Source organism: Mustela nivalis (assembly GCF_964662115.1).
Source record: "Mustela nivalis genome assembly, chromosome: 3".
Taxonomy (NCBI): Eukaryota; Metazoa; Chordata; class Mammalia; order Carnivora; family Mustelidae; genus Mustela; species Mustela nivalis.
This window is the reverse complement of record NC_139022.1, coordinates 32,479,003-32,495,756: the sequence shown is the minus strand read 5'-3', so window position 1 is coordinate 32,495,756 and position 16,754 is coordinate 32,479,003. Positions and strand designations below refer to the sequence as shown.

Here is a 16,754-nt window from a genome sequence, read left to right as displayed (position 1 = left end):
CAGCACTTGCATTAACCAGGCTGTTGTTATTCTTCCTGTCTTTGCTGCCCACCCCTCCCATGTTCCAAACTCTCTGAGCACATGGTCATGACAACTCACTTCTGTACCCCAGTGCCCAGAACGGGGCCCAACTTAAGCCAGGGATTCAGAGAGTGCCCAATGCAAAAACACATAGCCAGGAGTGGCTCAAGTCTGTGGGATGCTCTCGGCAGGCCCGCCCGGCACGCTGAGAAGCACTTTTCTGGTGTTTAACTGGAGTCACGCTCATGCCAGCCCTGGGAGGTGGCATTAATTATCCTCGATCATAGGACACAGCAGGGCAGGCAGTCACCTCCTTTCTTCTAGACCAGAAGGAACCATCCACCAGCTGACCAGCCAGACTTGTCCTGCGGTCGTGTTCTGATTCACTTGTGCAATGTGAGGTCTTAATTTCAATTTGTTGCTGACATTGAAAAATAATTAGATTTCCCAAAAAGTGGATTTCCAGCTTCCCATGACCAAAAAAAAAAAAAAAGAGCTGGCAACACTGGGTCCGCTTTTTCCTCCATGGTCACAAGTGAGCGGGACCCAGGAGAGAATCTCTGGGGGTGAGGTCTCTCCACGCCCCAGTCCCCACCACTCCCTACTGCCCGCAGCCTCCTTCACCTGGGCCTACCCCTCCCACCTGGCTCCTGTCAGCATAGGAGAGTGGGGCCCTGTCTCAAGCGTTCTATCAGCTTCACACACACCCTACCGGCCTGGATGGCTGTATCTCCTGGCAGCGCACAGGGCCATGTTCTCAGCTAGTGGGATGCCCCACTACAGCCCATGGTGCCAGCATGGCCCGGATTCTGGGGGAGCTGCTATGCCATTGTGGACTTCTGCTCTCCGTTCTCCTACCCTGTGCTCCCGCCAGGCCCAATCCCAAACATGCCCCCTGCTCCCTGCCTTGCCAGAGAGCCCTGCTCACTTCCCTTCAACTTATGGGAAGCCAGTTTCAGCGTCCGGCTCCAGAGACAGTTTTCTCTTTCCCAGGAACCAGAGCCAGAGACACGTGAACAGGGACTGGGGGCAGCGCCTTTGCCCTGGTGAGTCTGCAATTCCAGGGCCAGTTCACAAGATGATACTGCCCCCCCTCCCCCTGTGCCCTGGGGGACCAGCAGAAAACATTCCTGTCCTGCCACTGCCTTCCCCACCATCATCACATGGCCCCAACATTCTTGGAAGTTGGTGAGAAATGAGCCTGTATGCCTCTGATTATTTGCAAACCCTGGCAGGGCTTTGGTAAACCCAGGCCAATTTCTGGATTAAATTAGAAAAGAAAAGAGGAAAAATATTGGAATCCTGGCAGAGAGAGAAATCATTCATTCAACAAAACTTGTTTAAGAACATACTGTACAGAGGCCTGTCCCCATGCTGGAGGAGAAGGGAGGTCAAAGGGTATGGTCTCTACTCGGAAAGCACAGAAGCCTCTGCAGAGCACAGTTCTCTGTAGGCCTAAGGAGTATGTCTGCCCTCCACAGAAGAGATGATCTGGGGGCTCAGGGATGCTTCCAGAACACAGGCAGTTAACACAGCTGGGAGAGACAGCCCTGTCTGCCCGGAAATCTGCCTTTCCTTCTCTGCTGTTTCAAAATGATTATTAGGATCAGCTCATTTAATTATTTTTGAAAGAATCCCCAAAGTGGCCTCACAGGTCCACTGAGCTGGCAAGGCTATGGTGGGGTGGGGATGGATGGAGGTCTGAGCTGGGAGAGGGTGGAGCTCAGCTCGAGGGTGAGGTACCTAACATCAGCCTGCAGGAAAGGGCTGCTCCAGCTGCAGAGGACTGATGGTCTATAAAGGGTGATGGGCACCTCATCTCCTGGGGACTGTGCAAGTGTTTATGGGTTCTCAGAGTGTGTGGGAAGTGTAAAGATGAAGAAACGAAGCACAGGGCTAGGCAGGAACTTTGCCGGGTAGATAAAAGTCAGGATTAGGATGTAGCCACTTCTGACTCCAAAGTTGGTCCCCTCCAAAGCTGGCTGTACGGAGAGTCAGTGCAACTGATGCAGTGGGATGGGAATGCAAACTCTAGAGCACTGGGGCCACAACTCAAGGTGAACTCAAAGCATGTGGGAGATTTCTTTAGAGCCGGATAACAAATATTTCGTGAGCACCAGGGAGTGACTATGTTCAGCACTGTGGACTGTCCCAGCCACTCTGTGTGATAACACAAAATCATCCATAGACAATTCACAAAATGAGTGGGTATGGCTGTGTCCCAAAACTTTATTTAAAAAAAAAAAAAAGGCCAATGGGTCAGATTTGGCCCTTGGGCTGTAGTTTTGGCAACCTTGCTTGAGAATCTGTTTATCTTTCAAAGTTCAGTGCATTTTGCTTTAACTCAGTAATATGCTCAAGGCTGGTTTCATATCAAATTGATGTTTTAAAACGTTTGCCATCCAAAAAGAGTGGCACTTCTGGGGCAGACTGTGGTGGCCTCAGTGGTCTCTACGGCCTCTGGTGGATGTTCCCAGGGGCAAAGAGAGGATTGTTGGTCACGTTCCAGGGCAGACCATCACCCACTGTGATAGTCTGCCTCACACCTACAAGAAGGGCAAAGGGATGAAGGCAGTTCTAGTCCTTGCGGATGCTGAAATCCCAAACGACACCAAGGCCTCTGGTTTCTCAGGAAGAGCAGGATTAGGCTTTCAGCTAAAGGCTATAAGCCACATAAGCAGCACTGGTTTTAGGCCCAGGTTGTAGATTGCCTGAAGTCTTGGCACACACTGTACTTTTCAAAATGCACGTGTGAACATGTTCCTTTAATCAGGGCTCTAATCCTCCCATAAGATATCCATCACCTGAGCCAGGAGAATAGCCACCATCTGTGCCTGCGAGGGAACTGGAGGGGTCACAAACATAGAGGCGGCATCCTACCATGGCTCCTGGGGCCGCCGAGCACACATAGCCACAGCACCAAGTTTGGAAGCAGAGACTAGTTCAGGGGCTGGCAGAGCAGGTCTGTGAAAATGTGGTGATGCCCCAATATACCCAGCAGGTGTGTTCAGGCATGTTGACTGCAGCACAGCCTGGGAGCACCAGACAGAGCAGGGAGCCCATTTTAAGGAGAAAGGGTCAAATGGAACAGCAGGTCTCAGTACACTGAGACAGCCCGTGGAACAGGGGAGTCCGGGCAGAGGGAGGCCCCTCACTCCCAGGGCTGGGTCCAGTGGAGGCCACAGCATGAGTCAGGGTTGAAGGTGGGGAGAAGCAGGAGCAGGAATAAGATGGCCGCAGAAGGGGGCCAGCTGTGGAGAGCCACAGCAAAGCAGGGTACCCAGGTGGGGCCCAGCAGTAGTGCAGGAATGGAGTCTGGAGGAGCCAGCGTGGCTAGATAGACCATACAGCTCCACCCTCACAGCCTTCCCAGCACTGGGAGATCCTTCTTCCCTCCAGCAGTGGATAGAGGCTCTCAGATGTGCTTCCCAGACTCTCTGACTAGGCTAAGGACCCCTGGGGCAAGGGGACAGGGCCTCAACCTGGGTTTGCTAGCAACCTTTGAGATTCTGGTGTTCGAGAGCTAAAAAAACAGTGTGAGGGCCCCAGAGAATGAGGCCAGTGCCCACAGCCTGGTCCCAGTGCTCAGAAGGCCCCAGCACCCTCTTAGACACAGGCATTTGCTCCATGGAATGTGAATAGATGAAACCTAACAGAGAACATTCTGGCATAGAAAGCTTTAGAATGCACATACCTGTTAACCAGACACTGCACTTTTAGGGACACAGTTTAAGGAATAGTAGTAAAGGATGAGCAATAGATTGAGCTGTAAGGATGTTCAATACAGCTTAGTGGCTGATCTGACCTCTGATAGAGAAATTAATTTTGCTATATGAATATGTCATATCAATAATCAGTTACATAAAAAGTACTCTATGTGATTTGATATGATGCCATTAAAATGAGGTAGTAGGAGTAAATATTCACATACCTACAGGAATATATTCTTATTTTACATCATAAATAATATATTGTCTGTGTTAGATATAGTATATTTTACTAAATGAAGAATGTTATTTTCTAGATTTAGGGAGGAAAAGAAGAAAATGGGACCTGACAGGAGGTGCTGGAATAGATTGATGCGGGTGGGGAATCTGAATGCCGTGAGACTTTTTCTGCACCCAGGTAGCTCTTATGACGCTCAGCAAACATTTCCAACTATTTTCACCTTCCAAAGAGTCCAAGATGGAAAGAGGGACAGACTGATTAACTCCCATTTCCCTTTAAAAAAAAAGAAAGGGAATAAGATGCCTTGTCCACTAATGCAGGAAGGAAATGGTACCTCTAGCAATTTCCCACTGTCCTTAAGGTCACATCCAAGTCCCTTTCCACATCCAGTGACTGGCCCCACTCACCTGCAACTTCCCTGCCTACCTGGGCCCATTGTTCCCCACAGGAGCCCCTTCTCACTTTCAAATGTGCTGACCTCATTCCTGAGGACCTTTGCACCACCTGTTTCTCTGAACATTCTCTTCTGATCCTTGCACAGTCATCCACTATCAGTCAAGTCTTAGCTCCAGTGTTACTTTCTGTGCATGTCCTTGCTGACCACCTGTATAAAGTGACCCACCTTTCTCAGCCCTTCTCCACCTATTTTATTATTTCTTTCATTGTCTTTATTTGCAATGTCTCTTTTAATTTTCACTTGAATATTGTCTATGTCCCTCACCAGAATGCAAGCTACAGCTATGTCCTGTCTTGCTTACGGCTATACCCCTTGTCTTACACATAGAAGATGCCCAATGAACATTTGTTGATTGAATGGTCAGGGGTCAGGTGTACTAGTCAGCCCAGGATGAGCTACACTCATAACAAAGTCTGCACTCCATCAGGAGCTCAACACAATAGAGCTGGTATGTGTTTCCTTATACACATCATAGTCCAGTGCAGCCTGAATGGTCCTGCCCCATTTGGCACCGGCACTTACTGGGATGTACGGCTCCAAAGATCACCATGTTAGGGAAAAAAAGGAGGGAGGGGACACACTGGGTGTTAATTGCCTTGCCTAAGAGGTGACACACATTACTTCCTTACACAGAGCACATTAAATAAAACTAGCCACACAGCCCCAGATTAGAAGCAAGGGAGGGGAGCACATGGATAACTGAGGAACCTGAAATGTCTATGCAATACCAGGATCCACATATCCCAGCCCAGACTTTGTCACAAAGAGACCCTGAAGGGAGCCCTATGGGCAAAATCACCCTGAATGATGAGGGGAAACCAGCCCAGCTGTGAGCTGCTAGGGTCCAACCACACCTGCCTCCCACCCACCCTGGCCTCTGCTCGTCCTCAGAGCCCACATTCCCTCGGTTCCTGCCATCAGAACCCCCACCTGACCCTCCTCCCACAGCCTTTATAGTCTTTCTCAGGGGATAGGCTGTGTCCATCCCAGGACTGATCTCCAAGCCTCAGATGCTAGAAGTGTTTCCACCCTATCCCTGGATGACCTCACAGCTGACCAAATGCCTCACTTGGAGCACAGTCCGGGCCAGCTGCCTCCACATCTGTCCTCCACGTTGCTGGCTTGGCTCTGGGCTGGGAAGCCCCATAACCAGCTGTGTACTTCCAGAGGCCAAGGCCAGGCCTTTCAGGGCCACTCAGGGCTCTGGCTGCAGCTCCAAGTGAACCAGCACCCTAAGGTCTCAAGGCCATGAGAAGGGAGCCATTGGCCACAATGGTGATCTAAATCCAAATGTGAATTAATTACAAAGAAGTCTAATCACCCATTGAATGGCTACCATCCAAAACAACAAGTGTTGGTGAGGATGTGGAGAAACTGGAACCTCGGGCCCCATTGGGAGGGAATGGAAAATGCTGCAGCTGCTGTGGAAAACAGTATGCAGGTTCCTCAAAAAATAAAAAATAGAACTACCCTATAATCCTAAAGTTCCACTCCTGGGTATATTCCCAAAAGAACTGAGGGCAGGGGCATGGAGAGATATTTATATACCCATGTGCACAGCCGCATCATTCCATAATAACCAAGAAGTGGGAGCAACTCCAGCGGCCCTTGACAGGGGAATGAAGAAATACAACATGGTAGAGACACACAATGGGCTATTATTCAGCTCTAAAAAGATGGACATTCTGCTAAGTGAAACAAGCCGGTCACAAAAGGACAAGTAGTCCTCTTACATGGGATACCTAGAGTAGTCAGTATCACAGAGACAGAAAGTAGAATAGTGCTTGCTGGGCACTGGAGGAGGGGACAGTGGGGGTTAGTGTTTAATGGGGACAGTTTCCACTCTGCAAGATGAAAGACTTCGGGATGGATGGTGGTGATGTTGCATGGCTGTGGGAACATGTTCACGCCACTGAACTGTATGCTTGAAAATGGGGAAGGTGGTCAATTTTACATGTATTTTACCACAGTCAAAAAATTGTTTAAAATTTTAAAATTGTATTGAGACTAAAATGACATAAAAATTAAGTTCTTCTACCACCTCATACCAGTCAGAATGGCTAAAATTAGCGAGCCAGGAAATGACAGGTGTTGGTGAAGATGTGGAGAAAGGGGAACCCTCCTACACTGTTGGTGGGAATACAAGCTGAAGCAGCCACTTTGGAAAACAGCATGGAGGCTCCTCAAAAAGTTGAAAATAGAGCTACCCCACGACCCAGCAATTGCACTACTGGATATTTATCCTAAAGATACAAATGTAGTGATCCAAAACAGCAGGTGCACCCGAATGTTTATAGCAGCAATGTCCACAACAGCCAAACTATGGAAAGAACACAGATGTCCATCAACAGATGAATGGATAAAGAAGATGCAGTATAGATATACAATGGAATACTATGCGGCCATCAAAACAGAAATCTTGCTATTTGCAACAATGTGGATGGAACTAGACAGTATTATGCTGAGCGAAATAAGTCAACCAGAGAAAGACAATTATCATATGATCTTACTGATATGAGGAATTTGAGAAAAAAATACAGAGGATCATAGGAGAAGGGAGGGGAAAATGAAACAAGATGAAATCAGAGAGGGAGACAAACCATAAGAGATTCCTAATCTCAGGAAACAAACTGAGGGGAGGGGGGAGGGATAGGGTGGCTGGGTGATGGTCACTGGAGAGGGTATGTGCTATGGTGAGTGCTGGGAATTGTGTAAGACTGATGATTCACAGACCTGTACCCCTGGGGAAAATAAAAACTATATGTTAATTTAAAAAATTACTAAAAAAAAAAAGGAATATACACGTGAGTATCTGTCTACTTATTTATCCATCTCTAAATATATACTTACAAAACGGGGGTTAAACACATACTGTGTATTTACAAAAATCAATTAAGACCAATTTTGTTGAATAAAGCTCTTCCATCTTTCCAACTCAAGAAAAAAAATTAGTTCTCCCATCACATCAGCCACATTTGAAGTGCTTGAGGTCTGGCTAGTGGCTGCTGCATTGGAAAGGGCAGAATTTTGAGCATTTCTAGTCCTGAAGAAGGTTCTGTTGGATATCCTTTCTTACGAACTCGTGATTCCTCAATCTCCCTCCTCCCCAAGACCACCAACGGGGATGTGACTTCCATCAGCCCCCGGGGACTCACTCCCAGGAGTACACAGCCCTGAATGAGGACACAGGGTATTAGCTGTCAGGAGGACGCACATTGAGGCAGGGTGCCTCATCTCCCCCACCACACTGGGAGGCAGAGCTCAGGTTAGAGGGACAGACATTCCCCATCGCCCCTTCTCTCTGAGCCCCTGGCTGGCTGCCTTGCCCTGGGACAAGCACATGTCCAATAAACGCTTGCTGAATGCCACAGGGAAAAGAGAGTTGACCCAACTACTCTTCCTCAGTTCCACCAATTTATCTCCTAAAATCCTTTTTTTTTTTTTTGCTATGATAAAATATGTTTCAATTTAAGAATGTTTGCATTTCTCAGGCTTTTCAAAAAACTAACCAAAACATCCTATTATCCAAAGTTGGGGTATAGTTGGAACCCAAAGGTATACATGAAAAAAACTGAAGTTGACTGGCAAAACCAAGAGAAAGTTCGAGACTTCCACCTCCTGGCTCATGCAGCTCGACGCATATGCGACAGAGGGACCCTCCATGCCAGGTAATGGTGGGACCAGGAGTCAACCCATGTGTGATTTAATAATAAATACATACGGGTCTCTGCCCCTCAAACCCCCCATTCCTGACACAGATCTCCTAAACCCTGTAATGTCTGAGGGACAGGGAGCAGCTCTTTCAACTGTACCTGAGTTCATGCTGATGAGGACTCTTGCTGGGCTCTAGACAGCTTCAGGATGGGGGGCTGGCAGCCAGAGGAGCCGACCATCCCAGAGGGGATTAGAAGGTTAGAACTTCTAGCACTGCCCTCTCTCCCCACCCTGGGGTCTCTAGGGACAAAGAGGAGCTGGGGATTGTGTTCAATCACCCACAGCCAATCAAACCTCCAGAAAACCCCTAAACCATGGAGTTCTGCAAGCTTCCAGCTAGGGAGCACACCTAGGTGCTGGGCGTCTGGGGTGTCTGGAGAGAGCACAGAAGCTCTCAGCCCCTTCCCACCTGCCTTGACCTAGGCATCTCTGACATTTGACTGTTCCAGAGATGTGTCCTTTATAACATACCAGTAGTAGCAAGGAGGGTTTTTCTGAGTTCTATGAACTGTGCTGGCAAATATGTGAACCTGAGGGGAGCATGGGAACCCTTGATTTATGACTGGTTGAGTCTTCATATGGGTGACAATGCAGGACTTGTGAGGCGTGTCAGAAGTAGGGCCAATCTGGCAGGACTTAGCCCTTGGCCCATGGAGTCCATGCCAACCCTGGGTAATTAGTGTTGGAAGTACTTGGTGTGGAAAACCCACACACAGTCACTAATAGTCACCAATGACAACAGGCACTGTGGCTGTTTCATTATTATAACATTAAAGGTACTTTTCAAAAATGAGATGAGATTAAGTATAATAACACTCTCCAAAATAGAACATGGTCTGCAAACCTATTGGACTATGACCCCACTCTGCGGATGAGAGCGCAGAGTTCTGGAAGGTCCACGACTCACCTTAGACTGGTGGAGAGGAAGGTGGGCAGGTGGGGAGGGGTCTCTTGGCCCAGCCACTGGATCATTCCCATCCTCTTGCCCCTGCCCTATCTCTCCACTGGGGCTCTGGGCGGTGGAGGAGTTCTTGCCCATGGATTTGGTTACCTTTCCTTCAGTCCCACTGCTCCAGCCCCGCCACCAGCCCCCACTTACAATGTTCATGAGTGTAAGCAGGTACTTCTGCACGTGCTCCTTCCCATGGAACTGGACCACAGAATCGTCCACGCCCAGCAGGACCTCGATGTTGTAGTCGCCGTCAGTGGCATGCCTTCGTGCCCTGTGCCTTGAGCCATTGATATGCTCCTCCAGGACCCCCAGGGCGCGGCTGAGGTTATCCAGGCTGCCTGGCGGAGCTCCTGGAAGGACAGAGGACACAGTCTGCAGTAGCCCAGGCTCACCAGGGACATCTGAATGAGGCAAAACCCCATGTGGGTACAACTCGGAACCAGCCTGACAATCACCTTGGTGAAAACTCACACAGTACCCAAACAATCTCCATTTTACAGAATGAACTGAGGTTCTGGGGGAACAGAGTGCATGCCAACTGGACTCAGTACCAAGTCCATGGCCATCACCGAGCCCGGGTCTGGCACTCAGAGATGAATGGAGAGGCTGTAAAAGCACCGCTGGGAGTGGGCATGGCTAGCGTGACCTCTTTTCACCCATTCACACACTCAAATGCCTGAGAACAGCTGCCCAGGTGCCAAAGGGCTGGTTTCCCCAATGTGGCCACTATATTATAACCAGGAAGACCAAGGCCCAGCCCTGGTGGTGTGTGTTCTATTGTGTCTCCCTAGGCAGCTCCTCTTCTGGAACTTTCCTCCACTGAAGCAAGGCCCCTCATCTGTTGGCCAGGCCCACCTGCCCCCCTCCAGGGTCAAGACCTCGCATGGGCACCCCTCCCCAGGTGAACTGTGCCTACCCCTATCCACAAGCCAGGGAGATGGGTGGTTACTTGACTCTTGTGCAGGGGACCAGGGTCCTCTACTGACAGCTTCCTCATAGTCTGCCTGGGTGGGGGAAGGGGCCCAAGGGGCCTCAGTGAAGGGTCCCAGAAGGTCATCTCACTGTCTGCCTCAGCTCTCTTCTCCTTGCCCTCCACGCACCAGACCTGGAGCCTACCCTGGACCAGAGCTCAGGCTCCCAGCCCTTCTCTGCCCCCACCTCTCAAGGTGGCAGCTGAACTGATCAGGCTGACCTTTGTCACTGCTGGCAGTCCCAGACCACACCACCTGCTAAATCCCAGGGCAAAAGCCTTCTGGAAGCCCCCCACGTCCCTGTACTGGACTCCATGTCTGTGCTGGGGCCCAGACCCCAGGGTCCTGCTTTTCCTTGGTATTCCCAGACACCTGCCCTAGGGAAGGGCCTAGGATCTCAGTTCTTCATGCCATCACCCACCCAGGGTGTGGTATCTGGTCCCTGCAGCTGGAAATGCGGTTGATGCCCCCTGCAGCACCACTTCTCTACAAAGAGTCTTCCAGAATAATTCTCACTTGTCCCAGAAGCCTCTCATCTGCTGCCTCCTCCAGATGGGAGCAGGAACTCTCTGTGCATTCCAGTGGCACATGGCAGATGCTGGAGGCAGAACAGGGCCTCTGAAGGCAGCGTGGCAGCTCAAAGTCAAGCGAGGCAGCCTGCCCTGTGGTCCTGCCCCACCACTCAACCCTGTGCATGGGTTTCCGCAGCCAGGCCTGACAAACGGGCCTCTGTAATATGCACAACTCGGCCCACTTTACAGACAGAAAGACTAATGGAACTCCAGCCCAGCTGACTCAGCCAGGAGCTCTCGCCTCTGCACCTGCTGTCTGTTATATTTGAGGCCCAGAGCCGCCACCTGGCCACAGGACAGGAGGGAAAGTGTGGTGAAGGTTAAGGAGATGAAACAGAAGCAGAGGGGGAGGGCTCTTGACAGAACTAAGCTGGGCCAGGGCTGAGCGGCTGCTTGCATCCCGGTACTTCCTGGGGGGGTCCTCGTGCCCCCTGCCCCAGGCCTGCAGCCTCCCGGGGCACGCTGACATGCAAATGCCAGGGAGCCCTGCAGGGACGGGGATGGGGCCTGGGATGGCAGGCGGGCAGGCAGCACCCGTGCAGAGCTGCTCATTCTGCCGGCTGCCTGGCGATGATTCAGGACCGTCCATGCCGCTCCCAGAGGAGACACCAGCTACTTAAACCTGACAGGGGGTTTGAGGAATTGCTACTCTATTTTTACACATTTATTTCTTTGCACTTCCAACAAGCAGGGACAGCTCACCTTCAGAACCACCTTGGGAGGCAGAAAAATGGTAATTTCCATTAATAAAAAACAAACTCTTCCCTTAGGAAGAGGCTAGATGTTCCCCTCTGCCCCTATCAAGCCAGGAGTCACTGATGGGTGGTCCCCAGGGCAAAATCACACCACAGAGGCACATATTAGGACCTTGCAGTATTTTAAAAATACCTTATTTGGTTGACATTTCAAAATGAGGAGAGTTCATGTTGAACAAAATCTGGAATAGCCATCTTCTGTTGAGGAATCAGGACAGGGGGTCATGGGGTTGAAGGGAGGTGATGGGCAGGTAACACTGGGCTGTGGATTGGCACGACACATGGAGCCCGTGTCCCCAGGCCACCTGGCCTGCTGCCCTCCTGGCCCCCAAAGGTGTCAGAGTGTGCCCCAGACCCTAACCCTGGGAGCTGCCGTGTGGTGCCCCCCATTCCACTATTCCCTGTGTGGGGGTAGGGGGGGCGGGGTGGAGGGTAAGGGGGCTGCCACAGAGCCAGAGCTGGCTGGGACACATCCTGTAGCTGTTTCTGCCAAGCAAGCACAGTGTTTGGCTCAATTTATGTTACAGGTCCATTAAAAACAGCTATGTGTCCTAAAGATTCAACAGAAATGACAATTTCACCCCAAGCATAATTATTACTGTTCCAGTTGTTACTTTAATCATGATGATTTAGGGGCGTGACTTGGACATGATGCTCTAGAACACCTTCCCCCAAGACCCAAGCCCGGTAGAGATGCCCCAAAGCCCAAGTTCAAAGTGTAGCTGAGGAGAAAGGCATGTGCCCTGCCCTGCAGTGCAGCCCCTGGAAGCCTCAGCCCTGCTCAGGCCTGACAGGACATGGGAGCGGCTCCATGATCAGCAGGGTCCTCCAAGTCTCCAGGCCCAGGGCTACACAAGCAGCCAGGCTAACATTCCTTCTACCCTGTCAATCTTGGATGTTTCTTCCGTTTCCCTACAATGGGCTTAGTCCTGGAGCCCAGGTCAGGCAGAGACTCAACCACACTCTGGTCCTAGGCAGGCCTGTCCCCCACGCCAAGTCCCAATGCAGGGAGCTCCAGCTCCTATCTGGTCCCAGGTCAGCTGCCTAGGAATTCCCTGACACCAACACTGCTCACCTAGCCTGAAAGCCTCTGCTCCTCTCAGTCCCTCAGTGTCCGGGGGCAGGGTGTTGTGCTCCTTGCCACTCTCCCCTCCGTCCCCTGGAGCTCCTGCATGCCTACAGCCTGAGTGCTAAGCCACAGTGACACAGAGCTCACCCCGCCCTCAGCTCCATCCCTCACTACTGGTGGCCAGGATAACAAGCTGCCAACACCACCCATCTCCTGCGGTGGCAGGACGCCAGCCCTACCCTAGCCCCTGTTGCCCTCTACACTGCCTCCCCAATGAGAAGCTGCTGGTCCCGATGGGTGTCTGCTCCATGAGAGACAGAAGACAGGATCCCTGCAGGCCGAGGCTCCCCCCTGACTAGAGGTACCTGTGGCAGGGTTCCCATCTTTCCAATGGGTAACAACAGGGATTTTAGTTCCCAGCATTCCCTGTGCCAGCGGACCCTTCTGCCTGGCAGCTGGGGCTTTTGATGCTCATGTTGCAGGCGCAGGATGACAAGGCAAGAAGCTTCCAAGAGCTGTCCCCAGTTTTCAAGTCTCCAGAGGGGATCAAACAGGATGCCTCAGAGAATCAAGGAAAGGACTGGATAAGGGAAATAGAATTGGATCCAAGGAATCCCAAAGCACCTGTCCTCCATGGGAATCCGTGAGTCATAGTGGCCAAGCTCATCCAAGGGCTTTGGAGCACAAGCCCCGTATCAGGGGGTGGCTGGCCTCAGGCACAAACCTCTGGTGCCCCAGCAGCCCTCTGATCCCCACTGCAAGGAGAAGGCTCCTCACTGCCCTCCTTTTTGCCCTCCTTTTAGCATCTAGGAACCCCAGGAGCAGAAAGAGTAAGTGACTAAGACAAGCCACACAGCCAAGGAGAAGCTGGGGCCCAGCTTGGGCCATAGGATCCCATGTAATTAACAGGCCCCAGAACCATCCCCAGACTTCACCAGCCCTGAGGAATGGCTTCAGGAAACCGAAACTGGTAGAAACAGAAACGTTTAGTCTGGAGAAGAGAGCCCCCTTGGGCCTGCAAAGGCCTCAGGAGCATTGTTGGGGAGATGCTGATTCTGTAGGTTCAAGGGTTTTTTGTGTGTTCACAAATCCCACAGCCAGGACTATGCCACACTGACCTGTTCACCTGGGCCATGCTTCCCCTGGCTGTGGCTGCTCCCCAAACTGAGCACTCTCCACCAGGCCGAGCAGGAGCCCCTCAAAAGGCCCAGAGGGAAGGTGGTCCGTGGCCCTCCTGTGCTGGCCTAGGGGACAAGTATGCTCCCTCATCTGCCTCCCCCAGCTCGCATATCTCTGGGGGGATGGGGTGCACAGAGCCTTCAGATGACACTTCTCAGTGACAAGAGAAGACTGCTGTCCCCTACTTGTGGAATCATTGTCCCCTCATTTCTCACTGGACCTGCTCCCTCTCATCTTTCAGGTATTAACTGAAATGTCACCTCCTCAGGGGAACAAGGCATATTTCATCCTAATTAAACTAGGCTCTCCCCTCCCTCAATGTCTCCCTGATAGCATCTTGTTTTTTTCCTTCACAGAACACCCCACCATTTGCAGTTCTAATTTCATTTGTGAATCTGCTTGGGTGTTAAGGGCCTCTCCAACCTCAGAGAGAGGCCCCCAGTCAGGGGGCATGGGGTCTTGTGTGCCTGTTTCCCGAGTGCCTGTCAAGTCAAGGCAGGGCTGGGAGGGAAAGGAGCCAGGGCAGAGAGGCAATGGGAGGGAACCCAGCACCCTGCAGCAGGGTTCAAAGGAGAGGCAGGAGCAGCAGGGCCAGGGAGGCCAGACAGGGTGGCGGCAGCAGGAGCAAAGGTGAGGCAGGAGCTGAGACAGGCAGAGGGGCAGGAGCTGGAACAAAATCCAGCCGTAAATTACTCACACTTGGCAAAGCTAAGATAAAACAGCCCAGGGGGAGTTAAGATGAAGGGGGCAATGAGAAGGGTACCATGTAATTGCCAACAATAACAATAACAAAAAAGCAGGCCTAATGATATTTATGAGATAAAATATAATCCGAGGCATTAACAGGACAAACCCATCAACAACGCATTGAAAAGATATAAAAGGTAGGAAACTTTATGCACCTAACAAAGCTTCAACCTGTTTCCTAAGGAAAGAGACAAACCGCTGTTCTGGATGCATTTTTATACATTTATTCCAGAAAACAATAGATGAATTAGATTGAACATCAGGTGGCTGTCAGGGATCTGCATGACTGAGACGGCCTCGTGCTTAAGCCCAGCAACCTGAAAACGTGCCCTTCCCAAGCACACTCAGGACAAGTCCAAATGTGACTATGTATTAGGACAGCAAGAAAACTCAAAAATCAAGTCCACAGTCACCAACACAAGATAAAATCGGAGAGAAAAAAAGAGGAAATGGCCTCAAACCCCAAACACCAGAAATTAAAGATACAGTTTTAATAAGCCTGGAGTACACACAGGACAGAAATTCTAATCGCCGGATCAGTTTAGGAAACGAGAATAAATCTTAGAAAAAAATTGAGAAAGTAGTCGAAGAAAAGCCCAGAAGGCTTTACAGAAGTTTTTACCAAGCCTCCAGGGAGGAGATGCTTCTCATCTGATGTGCAATAGGTATGTGAAGGCCCAATACTTTTCTTTCTAGCTAGGAAACAGAATGGGGGAAAGGGCTTACCAACAATAGCAACAAACCCCATGAAATACCTAGAAACAAACAAACAAACAAAATGTATAAAGACCACACAAAGAGTAGCACGACATAGTCTACAAGTCTCCAAAAGGACAAAGGAAGACCTCAATAAATGGAGACACAACAATGCAATCCTGGATGGCAAGCTGATTCTCCAAATCCGTGTACAAATTTTAACATAATCTCCATTAAAGAATTATGAAAACTCGTCAAAATAACCAAGGTGATTCTCCTCCAAATCAATCTACAAATTCAACATGATCTCTACCAAGGAATTATGAAAACCCAACAACATTACTCTCAAGATGTAACTGGAAGATTATGAGACCAGAGCCAGAAAAATCTTGAAGATCTTGAAAAATAATAATAATGGGGACATACTTCCTTTTCAAATTAACTGAACACATTACAAAGCATGTTCACACTGTTTCTATGTTTAATATGTTAACATGTTTAATATCACAAAACACAAGTTAGTACATAGTGACACTGGTGTCAGGAGAGACAGATCAATGGTACTAAAATGCATAGGATGCATGGGATGCATAGACAGGCTCAGTTGGTTAAGCATCTGCCTTTGGCTCAGGAACCATGTCAGAGCCCCACATCAGGCTCCCTGTTTAGCCTGCTTCTCCCTCTCCCTCTGGCCCTCCTCCCCACTTGTGCTCACTCTCTTTCTCTCTGTCAAATAAATAAAGATGTTTTTAAAAATGTTACTGAATCCAAAGTCCCGACACAGATCCAAACATAGGAGGGACTTCTGGGTAAGATGAGAGACTGAAAATATGCATCCAATTGAGCTCCTTTCTAGAACCCATTACAACTTTGGTAAAGTGACTTTTTTTTTTTTTTTTTTTTTTTAAATCACAAGGCTACAAGGACAAGGAGAGCAGCTGAGGAAAAACTAACAGAACTGTTGGAGGCTGGAAAGCAGATGGTCTCGTAGTAATGGACTTCGTATATCTGAGAATGTTGAATCCCAAGCTGGCAATGAGGAGAATTAAGAGACTCTCCAGTCTGTATCATAAAATTCACCACAGGCACCAAGCACTTCTGGATGTGGGAGTGAAGGGCGGATTGAAATAAACAGGACTAGTTGGTGGCTGAGGCCAAATTCCCTGCCCATACACCGTGCCCGAAGAACAGCCCTGATAACTAACACTGGCATCAGTCTGGGAGCTCCTTCTCTCAGAAAGGTGGAAAAGAAGTTGTCTCTGGGCTGCAGGCACCAGGTGTGGTTGAGAGCAGAGGCACCAAATGAAAACCAGGAGGACCAAATCAATGTTGAGGCACTAGCCCCCTTCCACAATTCACCCCCAGAATGCAGGAGGTCAGGCCTTTCCTGTCCAAGCAGGACACTGCAAGGGCTCTTCTCTAGGCAATCTAGTCAATCAAAAACTGAAAGGTAGTATGGTGGTCCATGGTTCGCTGCATCTACATGCATCAAGCTCCCACTCACTTCCTTTGTTGCCCAACTTTACATGTGAATGGATGGCCAGGGATCACCTGGTCTCCTGGGGAAAGCCCCAGATGTGGCAGATGGAGGCCAAGATGAAGCAAACAACTCACAGGAGGAAAGTGGAGGGGAAAGAAACCTACAGGAAGGTGGGGGGAAATCTACCATCGGT

General features: G+C 50.0%; 1 protein-coding gene across 2 annotated transcripts in view; it reads right to left on the bottom strand.

The window, feature by feature from the left end:
* ADAMTS2 (ADAM metallopeptidase with thrombospondin type 1 motif 2) overlaps window positions 1–16,754 on the bottom strand; it is a 217,824-nt gene that overhangs the window by 84,662 nt on the left and 116,408 nt on the right. For both annotated transcript variants that reach the window (XM_082723550.1, XM_082723551.1), the window contains exon 4: window positions 9,240–9,442. In XM_082723550.1, the coding sequence (XP_082579676.1) occupies window positions 9,240–9,442 (203 nt within the window). The remainder of the gene's footprint in view (window positions 1–9,239; window positions 9,443–16,754) is intronic.